At 33.6% G+C, this 20115-nt stretch overlaps 1 protein-coding gene across 2 annotated transcripts in view; it reads right to left on the bottom strand.

The window, feature by feature from the left end:
• Positions 1-689: 689 nt before the first annotated feature.
• Positions 690-20115, bottom strand: part of NCAM2 (neural cell adhesion molecule 2) — a 459908-nt gene continuing 440482 nt past the window's right edge. The window contains exons 13-15 of one of the 2 annotated variants that reach the window (XM_040980863.1): positions 12748-12952; positions 2539-2658; positions 690-1071 (exon numbers count right to left, since the gene is read on the bottom strand). In XM_040980863.1, coding sequence (XP_040836797.1) covers positions 960-1071; positions 2539-2658; positions 12748-12952 — 437 coding nt within the window. In that variant the 3' untranslated portion in view covers positions 690-959. The remainder of the gene's footprint in view (positions 1072-2538; positions 2659-12747; positions 12953-20115) is intronic. The other variant, XM_040980862.1, reaches the window with a different exon arrangement.

Here is a 20115-nt window from a genome sequence, read left to right as displayed (position 1 = left end):
ATTATGGAACTGTGACATTGGGCAAATTTGTTTGCAAATAATTATAAAAATTATGACCCAAAAAACATGTCTGAGGATGTGGTAAATGTTATTTGAACATGAAGGATTTGTTTTTTGACAAATTACTTTAAAATAGAACAGTCACATATTCATAAATATAGTGAAATAATATTTATATTGTTTCCCACCTTAATTTACTTTATTTGAAGCTGAGGGCAGAACTCTGTAGCATCTCACTTGCAATTCATTTATTTTGTGAATATGGCCAATACAAACAGATATTTAGGGAATCTTTACATACTGATTTTACATACTACAAATCATTCATGTAGGTGATGACTTTGATCTGGCACTTCAGTCTATCAAAAAGACATGTTGAAATGCATGGTTATCATAACTAGAAAAGTTCTCAATAGTTTCTCTTGATTGTTTTTAATCTCTGCTAAATATAATGCTCCTTCAAGCACAGGTTCCTTGAAATACCCTGGATAAGAAGTACAACCTTCAATAAGTGCCTTTGCCCTAACCTGAAGGCCATTAATAATCTATGTGTTCAAGATGGGATTCATAAGCATGCAGGGCTTTTGTAAACATTTTGCCCACAAAGCTTTTGTTTTGCACTGTTTTCCGTTAAACCTCTACTTGTCAGAGACTTTGACAAATATTCGTACTCAATATATGATACAGTTATAGAGCACTTTAGAAATTTTCTAAGTTGCAGCACAATCAAATTGATACCCAAAAGTGGTGCCAGTTAAGTCTCTAAGTTGAAACTCTTAACAAAAGAAACAACCACAACAACAAAGCAAATGAACCATGGTAGGAGGATTTTGATGATACGTTTATGTGTACAGGCTATTCCAAGCTAGAAGTTTCCCAAGAAATTAAGGTCAGTGGAATAGTTTTGGTCATACTGTCACATCAATCCAAATGTTCTCAAACAGCTAGTAAAGTTGTTATTACGCTTTGCTGTCATCTTCTTTTGATTGGATGATATCATTTGAAACTTTAATTTCTATAGTTTCTGGATTTAGAACTTCTTTTCCATTTTCTTCTTTTAAAGGCAATTTTCTGTAGGAAAATAAATAATAAGCCTCATTTAAGAAGTCATTTTAGAGAAAGATTAATATGTTAATTATTGTAGGTAAATATAAAATAATTATGGGATAATAAAATGTGTTAAATTAATGCCATGTTTACAGAAAAATAATGTAAAAATTAATAAAGCAATTATCACCATCGACAGTAAAATTTAGACAAAATACAAAAATACCTTGGACTTGATAACTGGATGTGAATAACAGAGTTGTTTTACAAAGAAAATATCAAAAACCATATTTTTATTTAAAGTATCATTTCCATTTGGTGAAGATATCTAGAAAATTGCTTTTTGTCCTAGCAAATCTTATGTCTATATATATATGTATATGTGTGTATATATACATGTATATCAATAAGATATACATATATATCAGAGAGAGGTTCTTATTGATAAAATCAAAAAGCTAGGTGCATCAGAAATATTTTTGTACCCTGATATACATAAATATTTTCCACATCATTCATCAATATATTTCAGTGTTTTCCCATTTTTTGTATATTACTAATATCTGTTTTCTTTGGTCTATCTTCACCATGTTTCTTGTTGATTTTATATCACTTTTGAACATTTTTCAGCAATGTTTTCAAGCGTTACCAATGAAGACCTACTAATCATCATTATAAATACTAAGAAATCTTCGCAATTCTTAAAACAACACCAATACATCCTTATTTCTAGTTTTTAGTGTAGCTTATAATCATATGTCAAATACAGGTTTTTCAGAGGCAAATTTCTCTACCTTAACAAAATATGCTTTTTGTTTGTTCTGCAACTTGAGAGCATTAACATAAAAATAGCATTTCAGTTCTCCTCTATGCCTTTAACCTCATATTTTTTGTGAAAGCAAGGTTACTATATGCCAGTTCTGACATGGGTTATGGAGGCCACTAGTTTAGAATCAGGCGTGCTGGGCATATTTGAAAACACAACCCCCATGTATAACTTTATCTTACTTGTTAATCAAAGCACTCCCTTTGCCAGGTTGCATTTGTTTCATTCAATAGGAAAGATGGCATGACAATTTGACATAGAGCTCCACATGGGACTTGTGGAGTTACTACAAAATTCTCTCACCACACTTGAAGAGCAAAAGTGATGACTAAATTTATTAAATGTGATGATTGAATTATTAATAAATCTCCATTTTTTCAATGAAAATAAACTTCATTTTGAAAGTTTCATTTCCATAAAGAGTAGGGTTAGTGTTGAAATATTCAGCTCTTCTATCTGGTCTTTTCCCATAAAATAATAAATAGGTGATTTAAGAGTAGAGTTAATTTAATATTGACACAAAGTTTTTGATGGATTTTTGGGAGGTACAACTTTTTGTGGGAAAAAGCGTGATTATTATCATGTATTTTAAATGTATAATTAAAGCAATGAATAAATACTTAGTGTACAAATACTTCTTAAAATGAGTACATAAAAGTACATACTCAGGTTCTGTAAGTGGTGTGGTTTCATTAGGTTCATTTACTGGACTCCCATCTTCATGATTAGTAATTCTTTCATCTTCTGTTCTCATCTCTACTATTGGTTCTTTGGACCCATCTTTCCTAGAAAAATAGAGAAAAACATTATGTATGCAATCCAGAGACATTATTGATTGCAGTTTAAAATGCCTGTTCCTTCTTCACTCCAACAAATTCAATATAATCAAACTGAAAGTATCACTAAGAAATCCTATACCAAAATTATATTACAATGTATTTTCAATCAGAAAGAGACATAAAGGAAGAAAACTCAATTTACCTAGAATTAATTTTCTCAACAAAATTGTATTAATCATTGTATTTTATATTTTATTATATGGTTTTATTTTGAAATAAATGAAACACCCCTTGTGAAGGGCATTGCATGAAAATTTTTTATTTCTAACTATATTCAAAAACATTTCACAAAATATACCTAATGAAATTTAGTATTATCCAATAGCATTTGAAATCTACCCTCAGAAACATAAATATATTTTAAATTTTAAAATATAAATCTTATATATATTGTTTTAAATATCTCTATCAATTTATATGAACTATTTTAACTAAAATGTGATAAAATTAAAATATGTTCAGATTTTAAGAAAATAGTTTCAAAGATCATTGTCACAAATATGCATGAATCTTCATTATTAAGCAATGTTTTCCAAAATTGGCAGATAAATGAGATGTAGATGGTTTTCACAAATTACAGACTGATTAGCATCACATAAATTTCTGCCAAATTCCAGAACTGATAATTAAACAGAAAATGATGACAAATATATTGCCAATAAGTATAGTGGTTATAGATGTGTCCTCATATCAAATCAGCAAGCTTTTCTACCAACATATGCCATAAGTATTTCGTTTTCCCTGGCTTGACTAAAGGAATGTACACTATAGCAATATCAAGCAATTTCTGTAGAATTGTGCCTGGCACATATGAGGCATTGAATCAACGTTAACTACCATCAACAGCTCAGGAGGTCAAGGGAGATTAATGTTAGTAAATACACAACTAAAATCTTTAACTAGGATAACAATTTAAAAATGAAAATAACTCACTACACACTTAGAAATGTGTTGTAAAGTCATCAATTATGGGCCATTGTCAGCGTGCATCAAGCTAATTTTCTGCCTAGGATGCCATCATGCCATACGGACATATATTCGAGTCCAGCTGTTCTGCTTCCCATCCAGCTGCCTGTTACTGGCACGGGAAAGCAGAAGATTTCTTTGGGCCCCGCACCCAGTCACATGGGTGACAAAGAGCAAACTTCTGGCTGCTAAACTTGGACTGACCCTGCTTTGTCTGTTGTGGTCATTTGGAGAGTGAGGTAGCCAATGGAAGTCTCTCTCTCTCTGTGACTCTTTTAATTAAAATTATTATTTTCAAAAATTTCATCAATTCTTAAGAGTGAAAATGCTCATCTATTGGAAGACATTGTGAACAAAATCTAAATTTTGTCAGCTATTGCAGAGAATGCTTGCAACAATACAATATCAAATGATAAAGCAATACATGTTCCAAGTAAAAGGTAAAATGAACTATAAGCGGTTGAAGGGTATGAACAAGCAATTCCAGAAACATATGCGTTACAAGTCTAAAGAAACACAGACTCAATCTGTGTCAAAACAAAATGCAAATCTTAAGTAAATTCAAAATTATTTCCACTTGTGCCACAGATATTTATTTATGTTATTAACTTGAAAAGCAAAGACACAGTGACACCAAGGCGATGCAGTGCTTTTTCCATCAACTAGCTCATTCTCCCAGTGTTTGTGACAGCCAGCGCTCGGCCATGATGAGCCCAAGTGGTCAGAACTTGTCCCTAGTCCCCAGGTAGGTTCACAAAGACCCAAATACTTAAGCAATTATTTGCAGATTTCCATGTGCATTACTGGCAATCTGAAATCAAAATACAATCTGGAACCAAGTTACTGCAATATAGAATTTGTCTCAATTTCATTTTGAGTAGTGTAGCAAAAAAAACATCCTTAAACTAATAATATGTAATAATGCAAACACTGGGGAGGAATGTGTAGCCTCTTATGTTATTGGAAGTGTAATTTAGAATAGATTTGGTGTACGATTTAATAGTATTTGTAAGTTTTGGTGTCCCATCTCAGAGTTTAAATCGACATGAAAAGATGTCCAAAATACTACTCATTATTTGAAAAAAAAAAATTGCAATTTTTATTTAAGCAGTAAGAGAAACTGACTTATAAGAATATCAATTAGTGTTTGTAAAATATTAATAAAGCTGTGATTTATGTGCTAGAATGGAACATGATTGAAATGGCATTGCTATAGGAAAAAATATAACAGTTTATAAATACATAATGTTAGATGGTATATATGATTTACTTATATTGATATAGATGTAATAGATACCATGTATAGATATCATATACATACATATATGTCTGTGTCTGTATGGTAAGAACTAATGTCTTTTGAAACTATATACTTTATGAAAATCATCTGGAACCAAACACTTTAAAATGTTAATATGCAAGCATAGTAGACAGGTAAATGTTGAAGTCTTTGACTTATATATTCTGTGGTTCACTGTTCAACTTTCTAAGTAAAATAATGCACATATACGCATATACAATATATAATAGCATTTTTATAACTAGTCACAGGAACTAATGCTGTCTCGTCATATCAGAGCAGGAGAAATAGTGTTGTTAGTGATTACTGGCTCCGCGCAGTGGCCTAGCAGCTGAATTTCTCTCCTTGAACGCGCCAGAATGCCATATGGGTACAGGTTCTAATCCTGATGGCCCTACTTCTCATCCCGCTCCCTGCTTAGGGCCTGGGAAAGCAGTTGAGGACGGTCCAAAGCTTTGGGACCCTGCATCCATGTGGGAGACCCAAAGGAAGCTCCTGCTTCTGGCTTCAGATCAGTGCAGCACCGGCCGTTGCGGCCACTTGGGGAGTGAATCATCGGACAGAAAATCTTCTCTGCCTGTCCTCCTCTCTGTACATCTTACTTTGCAATAAAATAAAAATAAATCTTAAAAAAAAATAGAGGCAGAAAAATGTTACTGCATAGGTTTAAAGTATTGATTTGTTCTCCTATTCCTTTTAGAATACAGAAATATTAAAAGCTTTACTTAGTACAGCTTAACTGAAAAGAATTTGGACTTAAATAAAATGGATGGAAATCCCTTCCAAAATGTCAAAATAAATAAATAAATAAAATTGTATTCTATGTGAACTTTTCATTTTGCCTTTTATTAATTAGTTATTATAAGTGTTTAAGTTTTCTCCAAAAATGTTTGTGACCTTTTCTTTTTAATCCTTTTTAATAATACCTAAATGGTATTCCATTATCTGGATGTGACAAAGTCAATATATTCCATCTGCAGAATACCAAATTTTGTAAATTATGACTAAAATGTCTGTAAACATCAGTATGCAGGCTTTGACTCGAGGGAATTTAATATATAGGTGACTAAATAATTTGACAATGTCATATTTTTGCCAGTCTCTCTTTCTGCCTCACATCCATCATGTTCATTTGCCCTTGAACACATTCAAGCTTCTCATTTTAGTTTCTTTATATTATATAAAACACATGCCTAGTATATCCTTCCTCTGATTGTTCCACTATGACTTCTTACTCACTTTCAGTTAAAGGCAAGATTTAAAGCAGAAAGGTAGCTATTAGGCTATGTAAGAAGGGGTAAAGAAAATCAGCTTTTTAGAAGTTAATTGTAAGTGAAATGGAATGAGAAAACATGTGCTGCCTCTGATTCATCTTACTTAGCCCAAGGTTTCCTTATTTATGGTTTATCAAAAGAGTAGGCACTGATAGAAAGTCCTGAAAAAGATTTCCATAACTGCACTGAAGGAGTTATTATCTTCTCTGTTAGATAAAGGCCTTGGAGACTAGCATTCCCTGAGGGGAGTTAGTTTAAGGGAATCTGATTGCTAAAGTAATCGATCTTGTGCTATAATCCTGTTAGATGGGTTGCAATTTCCTCCCTGGAGGCAGCTCTGGGGAATCTCATCTGCCCTTTACCAAAGAAGCTATTGAGAAGCTCTGGGAAGAAAGTCTTTTGTTGAGCAGTATTCCGGAGAGGGTGCAGATGGACACAATGGACAGGGGCCCACATTTATGTCCATAAAAACTCAGTCTGAATGCAAATCAATCTCTAAATCATTTTTAGAGAAGCCCACCTGGTCTCTCAGGTCTTTTATTGTTCCCTTTTTTCAATACATTGTTTCAAGTTTGCCTTCTGCTTATTCATTGACCCCATACTATTTTGTCCTTGCAGCACAGACATGGTTGTTTAAAGTAGTGGTAGCACAAGCAGATTCTACTGACTCAGCATAGAATAGCTTATGCTGTTCACCTATCTTCTTACTGCGTAGCACTTTGGGACTTTATTTTCACATTTAGTAGCTGCTGTCATATTAGAAGACAAGCTCCATGTGAACAACATTATTATGTTCACTGTATCTAGAGGAGTGATTGTTACCCGGTACTTTCTGAAAGTTTCCATGAACGCGAATAAGGAACAGCTAAGGTGTATAAATATGGTGCATATATACAATATACATGAAGTCAGGGGTCCAGAGGCCAGGATTCGGGCTCATTCATTCTACCCTGTTCTGACATTCTTTCCATAGCTGCTTATACACAGACTGAAAATGATATCCTAAATGAGATAAAGTTTTACATCAGCAGTAATTGAGTGCAATGTGAGGAATGAGACAAGGCTTTAAAAAAAATATAACTCAAAAGCAATATTTGGGAGAGAAAACATTTAAGTTATTCTCTGAAACAGGAAGTGATTAGTCAGTGGTTGATAGTCCTAATATGACTCAATGACAATATGCAGAATGGCTAAAGCACTGAAAATGCGAAGTAAACATAATACAGTGCAATTGTGGTGAGGGAATACAAGTATAGGATAAGTGGAGTAAGATGGAACAAACAGGAGAAGTTAAAATGTTAGTCAATTTGTTGATACAGAATAGATTTTGAGCTATCTGCATTTGAACTGGAACTGAAATATAGTTTGAAATGCACTTACAAAAGTCAATATATGGAACGAGGTAAATAGGAATACATTCTCAGAAAATCATTCAACTTAATTGTTGGGAATTTTGAATATTAGTTGCTAGCATTTTCTCTGGAAATGGGTGATGAGAGACATTTTGTTGCCCAGAAGAAAAGATGAAGATTGGGGGCCCAGCAGCATGGCCCAGCAGCTAAAGTTCTCACCTGGAACATGCTGGGATCCCATATGGGCGCCGGTTCTAATCCCGGCAGCTCCATTTCCCATCCTGCTTCTGGCTTGTGGCCTGGGAAAGCAGTCGAGGACGGCCCAAAGCCTTGGGACCCTGCACCAGTGTGAGAGACCAGGAAGAAGTTCCAGGTCCCCGGCTTCGGATCGGCACAGCACCAGCCATTGCAGCCACTTGGGGAGTGAATCATCAGATGGCAGATCTTTCTCTCTGTCTCTCCTCCTCTCTGTATATCTGACTTTGTAATAAAATACATAAATATTAAAAAAAAAAAGATGAAGATTGGTCATCTGCATTTATTGGGGCTCCACACCTGTGCAAATACTCCTTAACATTAGAGGGTAAGTAAATACACAGCGAAAAACAGAGATCAAGATAAGATCTTGAGAAAAAAAAATTACAGTGTTTTGAAAGGCATCAAAGAATGTCAACAAGGAATTTTGAAAGCATAATCAAATGCTTCAGAAAGGCTTGAGGATATGAACCTTGAGGGAAGACTATTGGATCTGATTAACATAAAGTCACTTTTGATTGACAAACAGCTTTTGAAGGGGCATGTGTAAATAATGTCAAGGAACAATCAGGAATAGGAAAAAATGTTTATCAACACTCAGATTGTTGGGTAGATTTGTTTTAAATGGTCTCCCATAACCAGATTTGGAGAAAGACAAGGTAGAAAATATTGCAAATTACAATCTGGCATTGCAGGCCAAAAAACTGAAAACTCAAGTTTCCTGAATATTAGTCATCTTCCAGTTCAGGATAATCTTGATAATGAAATATATATATATAATATATATATTATATATTTATATTCCGTTTTGTGCCCAGGCGTGATTGCCTAGAGGATAAATCCTCGTGTTGCACTCCAGGAGATCCCATTTGGCACCTGTTCATGTTCCAGCTATTCCACTTTTATTCAGGTCCCTATTTGTGTCCTGGGAAGACAGTAGAAGATGTCGCAAAGCCTAGGGACATCTGGGACATCTGGAAGAAGATTCTTGCTTCGGAATAGGTTGTTTTTGTTATAGCTGTTGCCTACACTTGTTGAGTGGACCAGCAAACAGAGGAATATTCTGTCTCTCCTCTCTGTATATCTGCCTTACCAATAAAAAATAATAAAATCTTCAAAAAACTATTTTGGCATTGGCACAGAGGCTCATCAGGCTAACCCTTCGTGTTTAACACCAATATAATATATGGGAATCAGTTCTAGTCCATGTTGGTCCATTTCCAAGCCAGATCCCTGCTCATAGACTGGGAAGTCAGCAGAGGCTTAAAAAAGCCTTTGGGCCCCTACATCTACATGAGACAGACATGAGAAGCACCTGAAGCCTAGCTTCTGATCAACTTAGCTAGGTTGTTGTAGCTACATGTGGAATGAACCTGCAGGTGGAAGATATCTGTCTTCCCTTCTTGCTGTCTCACCTTCTCTCTGCCTTTCAAATAACAATAATCCTTTGTATTTCAGCTTTGGATTTTAATAATACTGCTCTAATTTTAGAATTGGAATAATTTTATTTTTCAGTGATGTTTATTAATCAATAACATTTGGGTGTGTGCAGGATAGCTTGTGGCTGGAAATTTGCACCAACCGGAAATGCATGCACATGAATGCATAAAAAAGATTTTTAAAGGTCACTGCATATATAAATCTAGATTCATTTTCAAAACACAGAAAAGCTGTTTCTTTGTTATTAGAAATGCTTTATAGTAAAAAGAGATCCATTCTCAAAATTACTTTCCAGAGTGAATAAGATCTCAATCATTATTATTACATTCATATCATTTGCAAGTTTAGTGGAAATGCAAGAGATACACATAGAAAAAAAAACACATCTGGAGCAATTAGAAACTAGGATAAATTCTTAGCAATGCCTGACATTGACATGCAGTGTTATGCCACAGTGAGTTAAGCTGGTACTTAAACCTAGCATTCCCTTTGGAGTGCTGCTGAGTACTGACCACTTGATTGCAAACTGATAGAATTATATTGATACTTCTCTTAACAAATTGTTAAGTCTGTGTATATGCATATTATGTTAGCTATTACAGACAAAATTTGACTCAAAAAATTTATTCTATACTGAAATATTCAGATTTTAAGTTGTAAATTGTCAAAGTAACCATCAACAATCTACCAAGAAATGATACTGTAGTATGTTCACAAACTGTGATACATGCAGGGATTAGCATCATTTTCTTCAAGAAGGTTCTTGATTTTCATTTCTTCAGCTACACGGTAGTCATTTAGTTGTTACTCATTGGTGTTGTTAATTTCTTTTCTCCCTGATGTTGATTTTGTTTTTGTGGCTTTTCATTTAAGGGGATGTATTGCAGCTGTGTAATGGAGACTGTCATATCTAGTAACATGTCATTTAACTTCATGGCATTATAAATTTCTATTTTTCTTTCTATTATTGATTTTGTATTATAGCTTTTCATTTGATGGGATGTACAGTAGCTGTGAAATGGAGACTGTCATCCAGATGTGAGGATACAATGCAATATGCATCGCTACTTCCAGACAAAGATGGACTTACAATGAAACTGTTTACTGTATCTTGACAGTAGGATTCTGGACTCTCTGCCATTGTCCATGCCCACAATGATGGACATCTGACTGTGTATGAAGAAGTATATGTTAGTAATGATATGGAGGAACTAGGTTTGGGGAAGGGAATTGGGACAGGGATAAGGGATATGCCAGGAGCCTATGGAATTATATCATAAAATAATAATAATAATAATAAAATGTAAAAAAGAATAAATATTATGTATAAGCAATATGAATTGATTTCACAAACCAAATATTAAATTGAACAAAAAGTCTCAGAAATTTATATGAAATATACAGTAATTCATATAAGATATCAATATGGGAAAAAATAAAATGTAATGTTAAAAGGCTATTTGTGCTTAGTTTAGGATTCAGTGATACAGGAATGGAGCTTATGATATGAAATTATTTATTTTCCTGATTTAAATACTGAGCATGAACACATTCACCTGTTTGTAAACTTTATGCTAAATATAATATTTTTGAATATTTTATTTCCATCAGAAAAAATGTTAAAATACAGACATAAGCCATGTTTTCATTTGTATAGAAGTATAACGCATATTGAAATATACATACATAATTCAGTTAGGCATGTATTTTTTAAATGTAAGAAAATGTCTACAAAAACAAAATCATTAGAATTTAAGTTTAAAATGGCACAATGGAATCAAATGAAAATTTTTACGATAAAGCAAGATAAAGCATGAGGATATAAAATGACATGTGTTCTATTGAAGGGAAAAAGTAATGTTGCTCAAAATTAAAAATTAACTAATTGATGTTATATAGAGCAGTATGAATTAAGTTTAAAGTGCTCTTGTTCCATGCAATTTATCAAATTCAAGAACACACCTTACATTTATCACTTCAATTGCATTTCTATATAAAACAACACTCTTCTGTGCTGGAGAAAGGTTGAAGTTTAGTTATCTGGGTGTGGAAAAAGTGGATTGGCCAAGTAAGTGCTTTAGATAATTACGGGAAGATGCTACTATGCACGTGGATATTGAGAAACTTGCATCGCATATGTGTAAGCATTGGCCAAAATTTATCACAGCATTTTCTAAATGTTGCTGTATTCAGTTTTCTTAAGGAAAATAAACATATTTTTCCATTCTATGCAATGAACCACAAGCTGAACTACGTGTATTTTAAATGTATTGATTTTTTTTTTTAACTCGAATCCATACTGGATTAAGGGCTAAGTTCAAACAAAGTAAAGTGGAAAAAAAAAAAAACTAACCAAAGGACCTATGTGGCTTATAAATGTTGTCTGTTGTAAAATCGTCTCTTGTATGACTGAGTGTTTTCACACAAAAATGCCCCCCAAAATCAATATAAGAATTAATGTTATAAATAAAAATAGAGATGTGTTGAAATTTTTTTTTTTTTTTTAATCTTAGGAGGTTTATTCCAGCGGGGTAGGAACAGGATGTTGTGGTGGACAGGTGAGGAGGAAGGGGGAGCTTCCTGAAATCTTAAAACAAGCATTTTTCATTTCTGAGTTTGATAAGTGCAAACGTGTATGCCTACAAACATGAGCAAGCAAGCTACACAAGCCTTGCCTCTCAGCTTTTTGGCTAGGATCAAGTGTTAAGGTACACAAGAATGCATCTTCATGCTTTTATGCATTTTCTTTGGTTTGTATTTTTTGAGCAAATGAACACAAAGTATTAATGCATCCGAGTTATGCACTTACAATAGAAATGGATTTTTCACAGGATTTTTTTTTTTATCTATTTGAGCTTCCGCTAGGGTTCCAAATTAGGTAATATTTCAATCAAATTTGGAAGAAATATACAGGAGCTATTACATATTATACAGCACTTATAACACTTACTTGGCAAAAACTTAAAGCCTATATAATCACTTTATACTCGTTGGAGTGATTTTGTTGTTTTTATGTAACTTTACATGAATGGTTTCTGCAGACTACTGTGAAGCTTTCTTTTCATTCAATATAAATTTAAAAAATATGCTGATACAAATAAATGTTTCCCTATCTATCCAGTATCCATCATTTTTTATCATCTACGTCTCTTTTGGTTTACCCATCTACTCATCTATCCATTCTCATCTATCCATTTGACTTGTTTGTGTATCCACTTTAAATAATGACAGTAATTCCATTCAGTGAGGATGCATTTTGCGACTTACATTTGGAGAGAATTATCTCAAATGTATCTGATTATACAAGGGTATGTAGATTCACGTGAACAGGCCATAAATATTTCTACATCTTTAACTCTTTATCCACTTGAAAAACAACAATCCCAAAGAGGTTATTGTCGTTTGAAGGTGACACTAATTTAATGGAAGATTGAAGCTTTGTACTCACAGATATGCTGCTTTTCCTTCTTCCAGTTCTTTGCTCTTGCCACTGGAGCCACTTTTCTTCCCACATATTCTCCTAGTGATGCACATCAATAACCCACATTGTCGAATAAAGAAGCAGCTGACATCTGCTACCACAAGGATTAGCAATAGGGCAGCAACTCCTAGGCCAATGACTGCTCCAAGTCCAAGACCATTAAAAAGTGTATCTTAAAAAATAAGATAAAAGTCATATTGTCAAATCCTCTAGTTAAAAGAAAAAAGAGACTGTTACTTTAAAAAGAAAATCTTGTTATGCTATATTCAGTGAGAGACAGAAAAAAAGTAATGTTAATTGGCAGGCTTCAGTTCCATGATGGTTGCAATTTATTCCCTGGTCTTCAAGGACTATTTTAAGTAACTTATATGCTAATGATCTGAACATTTTTATACATTTTCTTTTAAAAGTATTCCTAGCAAATCATTTTAAAAGTATAATGTTCATTCCCTGCGGAGAAGATAATTAATAATACCATATTCTTTACTTACTTTATGAGAAAGTCAGAGTCATTAACGGATTATATTAAACTTAAAAAATACTGTCAAAACTTACATAAGATAGCTGTTAAATAACTCTTCAATCTGGCCTTTTTCTAAGATTGAAATATGCAAATGCATGGCACCAGGTCCTTTATTTTGAAAATACACAAATTTTTAGACATTCGTTTATAGATATTTTTAAAGAATAATTTTAGATGGAATCATTTGCTTATAATTTTCAGTTGGTGTTTTAACAAACATGCTATGTTAGAGACATGTTTTACAGATTATTTATACTCAGGTCTCTTTAGGAGGTCATCTCATGAAAAAGTAAGGATAACTGCTGTTCTTTAGCATGTGCTTGCAGCAAATTTTATAGATCATCCATGGACGAGGTTAACAGGAATGATAGATCATGCTGATAAAGATCAATGGCGGGAGAAAAGGGTAGTGACAAAAATGCATCGAGCATTGTATGTTTATGGCTTGAATAGGTGGCTACACAGCTAAAATAATACTAGTAGGAAATCTAGATGAATAGAAGGAAGATCCAATTGATTGAATAATTATTTTATTGTGTTAAATTTAGGTGATTTTATATGTATTCAAAGTGATTCTAACACTTGTGTGTCAGGGATTTGCTGATGTAACATTATAGAACTTTGATTACCTTTTCAATAACAGAAACACAAGATATTCATAATAATAATAGAAAATGTTAAGATGTAGATCACAAGCAACAAAACCTAGTTATATTTATAAGTGTGTTTTAAATTTAACTCATATAAATATACGCAAAATATATCTTACATCATATATGCATTCAATATTTTAATAATGTCTTCAAGAAATGATCAATGTGGTTCATTTTCACTTTGATCTACTACCCCTAGCTTGATCTTGATTGATTACCTTTCTGAATTCCAGTGTATTTTTCTGTAGAATGGCAGCCTTACATGCACATTTACTTATTTTCTTATGTCCCAGAAAGGAGATTTAATGTTTTTTAACACTTGAAGATTGCAACAAGAACAAGGAAACTATTACGTTTGAGGACTTAAGCAAATTTTTGGATCACAGCTATTGGAACATAAGTCTGTTTTAACAGTTCTTTCATGAGTCAACAATTGAAAATCCCTTAAGAAATGTATCAGCAAACTTATAACTTATATGCCTCAACCTAAGAATGATGTAACTTTTACTTGATTCTTTGATTTCAGGAAAAATGTAACAAATAAAAACCACATACACAGTAGTATTTCCTTCTGTTAACATACTTTACCATGCTAATTAGATGGTTAAGAAAAAAAATATTCTGTGAATTTACTGGTGTTCATAGACTTTTCCCCTTATCACATGAACCTACTTTGAAGAACTAAAAAAAATGGTGATTTTTTTAAAATTCAAGGAACCCTGAAGAGAGTAAGATTTTAACTATTCACAATTTTTCACACGTAAAGTGAATATCCATGTGAAAACTTAACAAAAAAGGAATAGTACTCATGTCACACCAATAAGAAATCTTACATACTAATATTTATGTTTGGATTTTAAAGATATCACATATATTTTACTTCATGATGCATCTCCAAATATGAATGTTCTGAATGAATCTGTTATTACATAATTAATACATCTTGACCACAAAATAGATTATGTAAAGCTAAAATATTTTCTTCAAAGTTGATAAGTAACATTATTTTTGATGTGTTGTACATAACAAGACTCAGTAAACATAAGCACAGCAATACACACGTGTCAATCTTAATGCTTAAAACAGGTCACTTATTTCCCAATTCATAATTTTTCCCCAGATATTCATGTGTTTAAAACATATTGTGGAAGAGAAAAGTAGTAAGATTTGCCAAACACTGGTCCACAGTCAAAATGACATTACTAACAAGTGTTGAAAAAGCCATGTCCAAGCTCTTGACTCATCAACTGATTTATCCTTCGGCACATTAGCAATTAGCTAGATTATAATCAGAGCAACTGGAATTTCAGCTAGAGATTAAATAAAACCATTACCAGAAAAACACGTAAACATTCTCATTTGTCTAAGACTGGTTTTTCTGAATCCAAAAAGAAAGGACAGTGTTTACAAATGTACCCGGAAATTTGGATCTCCTGTTCAGAATATGAGACAAGATCCTTATCTTATACATTACACACAAACTCAATTCAAATTATTTCAATAATGCATATCTTTGTCCTGATACCATCAAAATACTAAAGGAAAAACTTGCAGAAACTATACAGGATGTAAATATAAACAAAGGCTGCTTAGAAAAGACACCAGAAGCACAATTACGCAAAAAGAAAAAAAGAAAGAAATTACATCATGTCAGGAAGCCTCTGTCCTGCAAAGGAAGTCATTCATAAAGTGAAAAGACAACCAAAAAAACAGGGGAAAATATATGCAAATTATGCATACAGCTGATGGAGGTTGTATTAATTAATAACTGTAAATAACTCAAGAAATTCAAAAACAATGAAACCAAAAAAATCAAGAAGTAGCTGAGGGATATCAATAGACAATTTTCAAACCATGATATGCAAATGATGAACAGAGACATGAAAAATTGCTCAATAGTCTCTAGCCAACAGGGAAAAATAAATAAAACCCACAATGAGACTTCCCCTCACCTGAGTAAAAAAGGCTGTTATCCCCAAATCAAAAAATAATTGGTGGGAATATAAACTAATACAAACATTATTGAGGAGGGCTCAGAGATAACTCAGAAATTTAAAAATAGATCAGGGAGTTCACTCAAGCAAAATGAAATTGGCATATGCATTTTTTTCTTTCCTTTTCTTTTTTTGAAATTGTATTTATTTATTTGTTTATGTGTTTATTTTACTTAGCTCATAATGATTAGGACATAAAATCATTCCAGATATGTTCATTGCTAGTTGGCTGGATAAATAAAATGTTGCATGCATGATGGAATACTCCTCAGTTATAAAAATTAATGAAATCAGGCTGGGTTCAAATGGTCAATTAGCTAATTCCTCACCTTGCAAGTGCCAATATCTCATATGGCTTACAGTTTGTATTCTTGCTATTCTATTTCCTATAAAGCTTTCCACTTATGACCTGAGAAAGCAGTAGAAGATGGCTGTAAATCGTGGGTTCCTGCACCCACATAGGAGACCCAGCAGTGTCCTGAAGCCTGGATTTGAATTGGCTTAGCTCTGGTCATTGTGGCCATTTGCGGAGTGAACCAGCAGATACACGACTTTTCTGTCTGTCCTTTCCTATGTAAATCTGATCGGCCTTTAAAATTAAAAAAAAAATGTATCTTAAAAATATATAAAAATGAATGAAGTCCTATTCTTTGAGCAAAATGGATTAAATGCAAACTACTCATTATGCTTAGTGGAATAAGCCAGTCCCAAATAGGTAAATATAATATTTTTCCTGAACTTTCATAGTTCATTTGCAGAGTACAAAAATGTAATCCATATGAGTTGAACTGACATTTTGAGGTTTTATTATTTTTATACTCTTTTCCATAATATTGAGATATAATGCTTTTTTCAGTTTGCTATTTTCTGAAATTTACCCAACGAAATGTTAAGCCTTTGATTGCAAAGTGAACTGAATATAAACCATTCTAAAATCAACAACAATAACATCAAATAGGAGGAAATAGGGAGAGTGGGGAAATAGGACAGAAGGGAAGGGAAGGTCAGAAGTATTACTATGCGCCTAAACCTGGATTGTGAAATAGGTGAGATATGTTCATTCGACATAAGTAAAATGAGTTTTAACATGTTAACATTTCCTTCTCATTCACACTTGAATGATATTCGTGTGTGTGTGTGTGTGTGTGTGTGTGTGTGTGTTTTCCACCGTGGCTGAACTGACAATCTCACCAACAATGTAGAGGAACTGCTGTTGCGCCACATCCTAGCCAGCACTGGTTGCTACCTACTTTTTGGATAATATTCATACGGGCAGATCTAAGATGGTATCTCAATTTGGCTTTACACTTTTTATACCTCCACCCCTCCACACACACACTTTATGACACAGTTCCATAGGTTCTGAGATTTCCTCCCAATGTTTCCCAAAGCTCCTCTCATCCCGCCCCCCCCACACACACACACTGATTTTACCTATTTTATTGCAATAGTATAATCCTTTGCTTTTCCCTGATGGCAAGTGATCGTGTGTGTGTGTGTGTGTGTGCGTGCGCGCGCGCACAAATTTGATGTCTGTTTATATTTCTCGGGAGAACTGTCTATTGCAGTACTTTGTCCATTTATCTCCAGAATTTATTTCTGCTTTTGCATCTTCTGAATTGCTGATATTCTAAATATTGGGCCTTTGTTGGAGAAGCAGCTTGTAAAATATTTTCTCATTTTGTTCAGTGTCTTTTCTAGATTTTCTGTTTGCTATGCAAAAGTTTCTAAGTTTGCCGGGGTACCATCTATCTAGCTTTGCTTCAATTTCCTATGCTTTGGGAGTTTTATCAAAGAAGTCATCATGTACACCAGTCTTAAACCGTTCCCACCACATTTTATGCTGCCAGCTTCTGGGTCCCAGGTTTTAAGTTTAAGCCTTAATATATCATGATTTGACTTCAGTATATATAAATTGTTATGTAATATAATTGAATATATCTATCTAATTCTGCCAGAGATTAGCCTTTCTCAAATTCATGATCTGAAAACTTTATCATATGTTAATTAACCACACATTAATTTCTGTGGAGTGTAAATTCATAGATTCTTGCATAAATTCTTGTATAATTACCATGCTATTTTAGCTACTACAGCTTTGTAATATGCTTTGAAGTCGTGAAACATGAAACCTACAACTAGAGTTATTTTTGATTCAGTTGTATTTCACTATCTTAGGTCATATGTGAATAAAATATTGGAAAGTGTTTAATTATCTTCATGATTGGTTTAGGATAGGTTTTCTTTTTTGGGTTTCAGAAATGCTTTTAAAAGTGCTACTTATTTGGATTGCATAGTTTTGCAAATTAGCTTTGCAAAGGCAGTACCTTTAAAACTGCCTATAGTTGAACTTGGTACATATAAATAATGAGGGAAAATAATCAAGCAAATAATAATGCTGCCATTTAACTTTATTCTTGATATGTGTCAGCTACACGAAAAAGGTGTAGAGGGAAGTTATTTGTACTTGGGACCCCTCTATACTAGAATGTCTAGTTACTTAATGATTAGGTATCTCAATTAACTAAACATTGTTATGATGATTGGAGATTTTTGATTCTTAATATTCTTGGTAATTCATGCATCATCTTTGGAGAAAATTCATTTACATAATTTCCCATTTATTTAAATCGGTTTATTATTATGAAATAATTCAAATTCATTATATATTCTTGGTAATAATCCCTGTGAAATATGTTTTGTTTCTCTCATTCGGTATGAAGTTTTTTAACTCTGCTACTTATGTAAACTGATAAGCAGAAGCTCTGCTAGTTTGATGTAACTCCCTGTATCAAATTTTGTCATCAAGAACTTCAGATTATAAGCACAATTTGGTATCATCCTACTGCAGCAAGAATTACCCTTAGTAGCAATACCAAAGATGGGACCTATGTTGTAGAAGGCATATAATGATTATTCATATGAGGCCAGCATTCACGGTGTGTGCTAGATTCTGTCCTAACTGCTCCACTTCCCATTCTGTTATCTGCTGGTGCCAAGGAAAGGCAACAGAAGTTAGTCTACATACTTGGCCCCTTGCTCTCTATATGGGAAAACGTGAAGAAGCTACTGACTCTTGCCTTTAGTCTAACAGTCCTAGGAAGTGAGCCAGCACATGGAAGCTTTCTCCCTCGACTGTCATCTCTATTTTTTCTGTAATTCTTTACTTTCAAATTAATGGGTTATACTGTCATTTTTGGAGGATAATATATTGATAATATATTAAGAGAAATGAAATAGTGAAATAAAAAATGCCACATATTCTCACTGATATGCAGGAACTTAAACAATTAATTATATTAAATCTAGAGTATAACAGAAGTCATTAGGAAATGTTGAGCCAAAAGTTTCAGAAAACTGTTTTGCATGGGGCTCTAAAAATATATATATTTTTACTTTCTCTTCTTTAACTCATACTGTTTTTTAATCAACCATTATTTTTTTGTTTCAATAGTCAATTTTCCTATTACTTCACAGTATTTTAGACATGTTAAGATTTTCATAAATAGAAAAGAGTGTAACTCTAAGAAGTGTTTTACAAATTATTCAAATCTGCCTCCCTAAATTACTTGCTCTGTTCTACTCTTTTACTAGGATCATGTCTAGGTTGCCTTTTTTTTTTTTTAAAGATTTATTTTTATTATTTTTTCATTGGAAAGGCGGATATACAGAGAGGAGAGACAGAGAGGAAGATCTTCCGTCCGATGATTCACTCCCCAAGTGAGCCGCAACGGGCCAATACTATGCCGATCCCAAGCCAGGAGCCTCTTCCGGTTCTCCCACACGGGTGCAGGGTCCCAAAGCTTTGGGCTGTCCTCTGCTGCTTTCCCAGGCCACAGGCAGGGAGCTGGAAGGGAAGCGCGGCTGCCGGGATTAGAACCAGTGCCCATATGGGATCCCGGGCGTGCAAGGCGAGGACCTTTAACCACTTGCGCCACCGTGCCGGGCCCTAGGTTGCCTTTTGATTCATTGTATTCATGATCCGAAACTAACAACACTTACAAAGTGCAATATCCTAACAAAATGTACTTATTCGCAACTTTGTAAACTCAAGTTCATACTATGTGGATATCAACAGTTAAGGAACAAATTCTATGAAAACCTGTGGTCTCAATGGGTAATTGAAAAAACTTTAAATATTTTAGAATAAAAAATTGTGAAGATA

Source organism: Ochotona curzoniae, unplaced genomic scaffold, assembly GCF_017591425.1.
Source record: "Ochotona curzoniae isolate NIBS_2020 unplaced genomic scaffold, NIBS_Ocur_1.0 contig_3498, whole genome shotgun sequence".
Lineage (NCBI taxonomy): Eukaryota > Metazoa > Chordata > Mammalia > Lagomorpha > Ochotonidae > Ochotona > Ochotona curzoniae.
The sequence above is the reverse complement of the archived record's forward strand: the minus strand, read 5'-3'. Positions and strand labels throughout refer to the sequence as shown.